Here is a 9,167-nt window from a genome sequence, read left to right on the forward strand (position 1 = left end):
ACTTCTCTCAAATCCATTTTTATACTATCCTCCCATCTACGTCTCGGCTTCCCCAAAGGTATTTTTCCCTCAGGTTTTCCAATTAATATTCTATATCCATTTCTAGATCCCTCCATCGCAAACGTCTGGATTTAATGTTCCTAATTACGTTAGGTGAAGAATACAATGCGTTCAGTTCTGCGTTGTGTAACTGTCTCCATTCACCTATGACTTCATCCTTCTTATCAACCCCAATATTTCCCTACGCATATTCTCGAACACCTTGGCGTATTTCTTTGGTCAACAAAGATTTATTCAGTTAGAAATTAAAGTTCTTAATAGGAATGACTTTTAAAAATTAACGCATAGAGAGGGCAAATATAATAAGCCTCTTATTATGTATACAATGATTGTTTGAATTAGCAATATAAGTCCTATTGCCAATGGATGTCTTATTTGTGTGAAGAGTATTCTTGTAGTTAATATCATAATTATAATATTTTTAATGTCAGAAAGTAGTTTATTTAAAATATTAGTTTTGGGAATTAATGAAAAGATGTAATCTTTTTTCTGAAGTTTTAAAAGGTGTCCCTTATTTTTGGTTTACAAGACCAATATTTTTATTAAATTATTAAAACTAATGAAAATTATATTTTTTTCTATTATACTTGCTACTAGGCCTATTTGCGCAAAATCGCAAATGCCCTAACATAATCTGCATTTTCTACTCGTCATAAGTAATTTAAAAGACAATCTGGCACATTCGGCGCCTTTTTTTTTAAGAGATTCATTGAAAACTATTGTTCTGATACTACTGCACTTTACCTTTGGTTCGAGGAATGGCCCGAAGGCTAACGTTACTGTCTAGTAAGCTTATTTTCCTTACTGCTTCTCTACTCTTCTACTATGAATGCGTTTTGAAGTACGAACAGTCGCGCTTTTGTTGATATCGTGCTTAGGCCTAGTTATGTAGTATCATCTGTCGATTCAGCTTGCATGTCTTAATATTTCGATGGAGTCTCACCAGAGTAATGCGCGGTAGCTCTCCGCTCAACACTGCCAGTCTGCACGCGTCAGCAGCCCAGCCCACTCAAGATCAACTTGCCTGACGCGGCCGCTTCCTAAACCACGCACTGGGCTTCGAAACCCACTGTAGCCCACCGCACTGCTCACTTCCATAACTCCCATGTACCTTCAGGGTGTCTAAAGGGGATACCTTTACTCTTGCAGAGTATCTACAACAGCTTACTTTTCAATAGGTCAGTAGTTCGTGAGTTGTCTATTGTCTACCTTCCAGTCTCTCTCGAAGTCTATACTGCGATAATGCTGCATCCTTGTAACAAGCAGCCGCGCCTGCGCGAGAGTGTCCTTGGCAGCCGACACGGGAAAAGCCACATTGAGGTTTGAGTTGCGGGCTAGGAATTCCCCACGCCCCGTCGAGTAGCCCACGAGCCTCGGGTTGAACATTCTGAGGATGTTGGGCACAGTCAGGAACTCTCGCCACGTTTCCTGACCACCTGAAAATTTAAGGGGGGACACAAAATTGTCTATTTTAACCATGTAACATAAATTATGTCCTACATAAGTAACTTTCTCTCAAAACCCTTCTTTGTTTACATTTTATGAACACATAACTTGACTTTATACTGAAGCAGTAGTTTTCTTTAATTTATTTTCTTCCCAGAAATAATTGTTTTACTCATTCGTATATTTGTCAACGATATTCACTACATTAACGCCTGCAACATTTCCAAAATTGAAAAAAAAAAAAAAAAAAAAAAAGATCTAAAAAAACATCGTTTCAAAACTTATTTAAACATTCCAATGAACAATTCCTGAAAATTTGAGCTTTCTAGAATAAGTAGACGCTGAGAAAAGATTCGTTTCGTATGGAAAAACTAAAATTACGGAAAATAAGCATTAAAGTAAGATATATGAGGGGATCAGAAGCAAAGGGGTATAAGTGCACTTTCGTAACTTTTAAGATAATATGATTTAAAATGTTTAAGTTTTCGTAAATTTCATAAGTTTTGATTTTACATTTTAATGTGTGATGTCGTTAAAAGATGTATCCAATTGCCATTAAAAATGTTTATGCTTTAGCTTACCATGAATATATTTAACTCATATTTTCAGAAATGTCACTTATACCCCTTTGCTTCTGACTCCTCATATACATGTAGTACTACGCCTCTCCTTACAAAAACCATAAGTTAACATGGATATAATTTGAGTATAGTGATATGTGATATGTCATGTTAAAGACGAAACATCAAAGAATAAATTGGAAAAATAAAAAAAATACAGGAAGTGTTGGTACAAATATGGAATAGGGGAGTAGTGGGTACAGTGAGACACAAAATATTAAGACATATGTATGCAAGTGATAATTCTAATATTTTTAAAATCAAGTGCAATAGAAATATACAATAAATCATGGAGTATAATAATACATAAACAAAAATGTTAATAGGTAAAGGACATAATATACAATACGTGTTTGTCAAAAAAATGCAAATGTCTCACTGTTCCCATTCAGGAGGGTACAGTGAGACATCACAGTTTCAATTAACGGACATTGAAATTATTTACATTTATTTCAAAAGCAAACAAAAACTTGCTGTCTCTTTATCTTGACATGCCCTGTAGACTTATTTAGAATCATTTTGATGTCTGACTTCGAAATCATTGAAACATCTCGAACATTTGGAAAAGTAAATTTTCCATGACATTTCAAACTTTTGCGAAAAAATGAAATGAATTTTTGGTGACAACAAAGCTTATACTTATAGCAATTTAATGTAATTCTTTATTATTTTTGTGAATAATTTTTTTATTTCTGAAACCATTAAAATGTAATGTATCCATTATTTTAAGCTACAGTTCCTAAATTGGTTACTAGTATGTTCATTTTTAATGTTAGTTACTGGTAAATGTAATATAATTACAGTTTGTTTTTGCAAATCATTGGTACATGGGAACAGTGAGACGTCTCAGCGTACCCTTCAATGGCATGTCTCACTGTTCCCTTTACGCATAGTTCATTTAAAAATGACGCCATCACTTCAAAATTAAAACAAGAAAGACGAAACTTTGCCAAACACAATCTCAAATACCATAGTATTAGGTAACAAAACATTCATATTTATATCCCATTTGTATATCCAATATAACCTTCATTAAACACAAGCCAAAATTTTACTTCTAGAGTGAAAAATTACGAATTATTTTTTCATCACTCACCTTTATAACTGGAATCAAATCGAGTATGAAAATACTGTTACTTTACTGATGCAACATACAACTGCACTGTTACCAACATCTCAACATCAAAATTTACCATCTAATAAAAAATGTCTCACTGTTCTCCCTATCTTACTGTACCCACTTCTCCCTTACCATTTTGTTTTTTGTTTTTTTTTTTTTTTTTCATTTTGGAACCTGTATTTTTTGAATACTGAACGTAAAGTATCGTCCTGTTCTCTCTCTCTCTCTCTCTCTCTCTCTCTCTCTCTCTCTCTCTCTCTCTCTCTCTCTCTCTCTCTCTCTCTGAATGTTCCTATGACTTAGAAGTTCGTAAGATGTTATAAAATATTTGTATAAGGAAGGTTGAATGATGCTGACTGGTCGTAGGTAATTCACGTGACTACAAAACTTTCTACAGTCGGTTCTAATACCACTAACCTGCGCACCAGGAGACTCCGCGGTGCTCTATGAGGGCGCCGATGGCAAACTCCTCCAGCGCCCCGTTACCGGCAATGAGGCTGTCCCCCAGCGCCCCCACCACGTCGATGTCGCCAGGTCGGAGCTGGTGCACGCTTCTGGGACGGCTCTGGGATCGTGCTCCGGGCGACCCTGGCCACGTGGGGCATGGAAAAGGGTCCTCTAATACCGCCTGACGACGTACGGCCGAAACTATCTGTTTGGAACAATTTAAAATTCTTTAGCAAGTTTCAATCGAGTCTCTAACTTCATTGCAGTTCTCGCTTGCAATAATAATGGTTTTAATATGAATGAAAAGCACTATGTTACCGAGGTCTGATACTGACAAAGAATTAGATTATCTATCTGTAAAAAAATGTATAGCGTTATAGTACACAGACTTACATACAGATGCATTTACTTGCGTGTTACACATTTATTTACTTACATAGTAGCTGGGTTATTTATCCAATTACTCCAATAGGCCTACTGACTTGTTAACTTACTTCTTACTCATTTTCTTATATCTTCCTGAGTCCTGTAGTATAATATATTATACTTAATAGATGTGTTTAGTTTTAAATTTGTTACTAGGTGGAATCGTTATCGATTACTTTTTTCTGTGCTTATCAAGCTCCTGACATCTCTTGAGACTTACAGGAAGCACAAGAAAGTCGATTCAATCATTGCAATGTTTGTTTCAACTACTGTATTTGTAAATGAAAATGGCTACCAGCAACTTAATGGCCAAGGCACCGTAGGACATACTTTCGAAGTAAGTACACAGTAAACGTTATATTTTAAGGGTAAAAAACATGACATATATATATATATGTCATGTGCAGAGACCCGACTCAGTCAAATGTGTCAGAGGAAGAACAATGTGTCAAATGTGACTCAGACTTGAAGTTTGTAGTAATCTATGGAATTAGATACTAACATCATCCTTAAGAACATTGTGACATTCACATTTTTTTCCCATGTATTCTTCAATTGTTGCATACATTTCAAGTTTGATTAGTGAAATATGTTATTAGTCAATGGAGGGAGGACGGAAATGGCCACCCTACCTCAGTATCTCCTGACTTAGTTTTCTCATGAGTAATGCCTTATTGTGTCACTTGTGAGGTTTCAAATAGTCTTCGGACTGTTGACTATTATACTGAAGACAGGGAGATTTAATAAATTCCTGCACAACGTGCAATGCCACGAATTTTGAAAACTACACTGCACGGCAGATGACTTTCTCTAATTACTTAACTTTCGATAGAGAAGTGAAAAATGTGCTGTAGAAATACTACATTGGTTTTGGTGGTAAAGAATGCTGTATATTTCCGTATCGTGCACCTGGGAAAATATTTGATACTGTCGTGTGAAGGACATCTTGCCTATTAAGCACAAGAATAATTAAATAGTACTTTGCCGGTCATTGTCTTCCTCTCCTAAAATCATCTTTGATACTCATAACCATTTATATCACTTTCTGAAAATTATTTTTTGTTACTCTGTGTACAGGTAGGATGGTAAGAAAGTGATACATTCTCTCTCTGCCAAATCTGGTGACCAGTAATGTTCCGAATTTCATTTAGTGATCACAAGATGTATCTAGTTTCACCATGCAGAGCGACAATGCGATACGACACATGAAAGAGAAACAATAGCTGTTCAAATTGGTGGATATTTCCGATATCAGCTTAAAATGAAGGGTAAAGAAAATTAGTCCAATTTACATCAATGTTCGTTTAAGAAATGAGTATTGTAACAGTATTGTAGACATCAGTATAATCAGAATTAGACGTTGGGTGAGAAACTTTTAAGAGCGGAGAAACGAACATCTTTTGCAAGCGTCGAAGTGGCCGGCCAGCAACGGCAGTGACAGAATGCAACAACGATTGGTTTGACGCACTCATCGAAGAAGACCGCCATATCACAACACGTGAACTATATGATGCACTAAGCATTGAAATCCAGTTTTGATAGCCATCATTAAGGAGCTTGGTTACAAAAAGGTTTGCTCCCGGTGGATATCGAAAATGCTGACAGAAAGACCAGAAAATGCATTTCTTCGGAGCTTCTGGAGTATTATGTAAATTAGGGGGATATTTTTTTTTGGCACGCATCGTTACAGGAGACAAAACATGGCTGATCTCTGGTATCGCAGTAAGAATTTTTACCGGGATGGAAAACAGCGTCTCGTCCACAGATGTCGTAGGTGCGTGGGAAATGATGGCAAATTCTTAGAGCAGTAACAGGATATTGATGAAACATGTAAGAACACTTCACTTAAATGTCATAACACTAGCAATTAAAGGTTCTGAGAAAAAAATAGGAGCCAGAAATTTCGTACCGATGTGACACGTAATATATGTAGGCCTACTTATTAGACTGAAAATGATGGGTTCAGAGCCATAGTAGGCCAAGCGCCGTTTATTAAAAGTGGAGAAAGCAAGGATTAATGTTAAGTGAATACCATAGTTCAATGAAGATTGACATATCATTTAGTTTTAATATGTATACTTTATATTACTTGCTATATGTTTCCATTGAATTATGGTAATAACATCATTTTAACCCTTGTTTTCTACGGTTTTAGTAAATGGCGCCTGGCCCACTATGGTTCTGAACCCTTCAAATATTTTATTTATGAATTATGAATACAATAGCTCAGGTTTTCCATGGTTTATCAATGAACTATGGTCTTCATCAGTTATAATTACATACAACATTTAGCAGAAATAATTAAGGTCGGAATAATCAGTACCGTGAACTTCGCACATTCCAGCTGTCTTTTCAAATTACATTATTAAAACTCTTACTCTGTAACTGCCAAATCCATTTCTATATGTTACTTGGTTTAGCACTTGCAGGCTCATTGTTGCCAAGACGGCTGCACTCAGCAAATGGCGGTTCATGACAGTTCCTTATGAATAGGCATGTCTCGAACCTGTGAACAAATGTACGAAGTATAGCCTATAAGTATATAATGGAGTCTTAAGCATATTAGGCCTACTTATTTTGTATCCGTATGACTTATTATATGTTCTTATATTTCATAATACACTAATGTTGAGATATACATATGCATGTTTTCAGTATATTTAATGTCCAAATAGTGGTTTCTGTCTTTATCATTTTTGATAATCTTCAATTTATACTAGTTAATTAATCTGAAAACAATACACATAAAATTTAATACATTTAAGAATAATACAATCTTCATTCTTGGATACACTTTTTTATCACTTGTGTAATCACTGAACAAGCAATAACTCCTTTATTGTGTTAATATTATTGTAAATTATCTGGCTGACTAGTTTCGCCGCAGTTTACGTCATTCTTCGTACTCCAGTGAGTTCCACCGCTATCTTCTGGTGTAGTGGTGGGTGTGTTCATGATTGTGTTGGAAAGGATGTTTGTTTTTAAATTGAGTTGAGTGTTCAGGATGTGTTGTGGTTGTGTTTTTGTATGTTTGTAAATTTCATATTGTTCTAGAGTATCAAGTTTCTGTTCTTTTTCTAGATGTGTAGTATTTTCATGTCAGTGTCTATGTTGTTGTAGTTGTGATTGGAGTTTGTGATGTGTTCTGCGTAGGTTGAATTGTTGTTTGATTTAGTTATGACTGTATATGTTCCTTGTAACATGTTTCAAATGATCTTCCAGTCTATTCAACGTAGAAGTCATTGCAACTACAGAGTCCGCCAAAAAATGTATACACTCTTTGTCAGACTGTATCGGGATATTGATATTGTCAATTGATTTGAATTACGAGTATGTTGTAGTATTGTCTTTCGCTCAACAGATGTCGGTACTTTCATCACGATAGTGAGAAAACAAAAAGGCTGGAGCACGCTTGACGTTCGAGCAGCCAAACATGGTGTTGGTTAAAAAATTCTGAAAATGCATTCTGAAGTGGTTTATGAGGTTTTATAATGCCGTTGAAATGCAGTTTCAGTGAAGGAGGGAATACGAAACAGAACCCCCGATCCGCCTAAGAATTAAACGCATTATTGAAAAGTTTGAAGCGCATGGAACGATTTGTGATATTCAAAAAAGGAAGATCGGGAAGACCGCGTACAGGCACAAGTCCTGCTTTGTCGGTAAACGCCGAACATTTTGAAAATCTAAAGTAACCATTTGCTTAACTGAAGACAGTACTACGTGTGTGATCAGTATTTAAATGTAAAACAAACACACAATAAATATGATGAAAGAGTGATGGAACGGAGAAAAATTCTCTCCGGCGCCGGGATTTGAACCCGGGTTTTCAGCTCTACGTGCTGATGCTTTATCCACTAAGCCACGCCGGATACAACCCCGACGCCGGTCAGAATCGTCTCAGATTAAGCTCCATCTCTTGGGTTCCCTCTAGTGGCCGCCCTCTGCACTACGTCATAGATGTCTATGAACGCAGGACCGAAGTCCATACATGTGTTGAGGTGCACTCGAATGAGTGACTGGTTGGCCGGGATCCGACGGTATGGGCGCCGTCTTAAATCACAAAGTGATTTATTACGCATATCATATCTCCGTTCCATCACTCTTTCATCATATGATGACGCAGAATATCTGCATGGAAATATCATATGTACTTCAGTACATCAAAATATATAAAAAAAAAATATATACACAATAAATAGTTTTCGTTCCTTAAAGACTGTATACATTTTTGGCGGATTCTGTATTGCATGTTACAGTAGTTTGTATACAACTGTTCAGTTGTATTTGTTTGTATGTCTTGTCTGTATGTTAAGATGTTTTTGTAGTGTATCCTGTGTTCTGGATGCAATGTTGTATTTTAGTTTCTTGAAAGGTGATGCAATCTGGTGTGTGTTTTTGTTTTCATATATTAGTGTGATATATATTTTTTTGTTCTTGTGTTTGTGTAGTGTTTTCTTGTTTGCGTTTAGTCTTTCTTATCATCATCATCATCATCATCATCATCATCATCATCATCATCATCATCAATAACTTCAAGGTTTAGGCCGATGGCCTGTTCCGCCTCCAGAATTTTATCCATCAAACTGGTCTCTCCAACGTCTCTTTGGTCTTCCCACTCGTCTTCTTCGTGTAGGTCTATAACACCATGTTCTGAAAGGTATCCTGTCGTTGGGCATTCTTGTTATATGGTCGTACCAATTATTTCTATATTTTTCAATTATAGTTATTGCACTCTCGATATTCAGTTCTCGACGTATATCTTCGTTTCTCTTATGGTCCTGTAGTCTAAATCCTGCTAGTGGACTTAAGAGTCTCATCTCAGCGGCCTCAATTCTTCTCTGTTGGGCTCTAGTCAGAATCCACGTTTCTGAACCATATAACAATGTCGGAATTGCCAGTGTCTTGTAAAATTTGAGTACAGTTTTTCTGTCGACTTTATTTATGAGTGTACGTTTAATTGTACCAATAAGTCTTAAAAATTTATTTAACTTGTTTTCTACGTCTGTGGAGGATATGTAAGAGGGATCGCATCCAAGGTAAGTAAAAGA

General features: G+C 36.2%; 1 protein-coding gene across 1 annotated transcript in view; it reads right to left on the reverse strand.

Moving 5' to 3' along the window:
* Nucleotides 1-6,593, reverse strand: part of LOC138708529 (phospholipase B1, membrane-associated-like) — a 41,243-nt gene extending 34,650 nt beyond the window's left edge. The window contains exons 1-3 of the mRNA XM_069838643.1: nucleotides 6,498-6,593; nucleotides 3,664-3,898; nucleotides 1,270-1,496 (exon numbers count right to left, since the gene is read on the reverse strand). Coding sequence (XP_069694744.1) covers nucleotides 1,270-1,496; nucleotides 3,664-3,898; nucleotides 6,498-6,593 — 558 coding nt within the window. The remainder of the gene's footprint in view (nucleotides 1-1,269; nucleotides 1,497-3,663; nucleotides 3,899-6,497) is intronic.
* Nucleotides 6,594-9,167: the final 2,574 nt, after the last annotated feature.

Source organism: Periplaneta americana, chromosome 11, assembly GCF_040183065.1.
Source record: "Periplaneta americana isolate PAMFEO1 chromosome 11, P.americana_PAMFEO1_priV1, whole genome shotgun sequence".
NCBI classification, from domain to species: Eukaryota; Metazoa; Arthropoda; class Insecta; order Blattodea; family Blattidae; genus Periplaneta; species Periplaneta americana.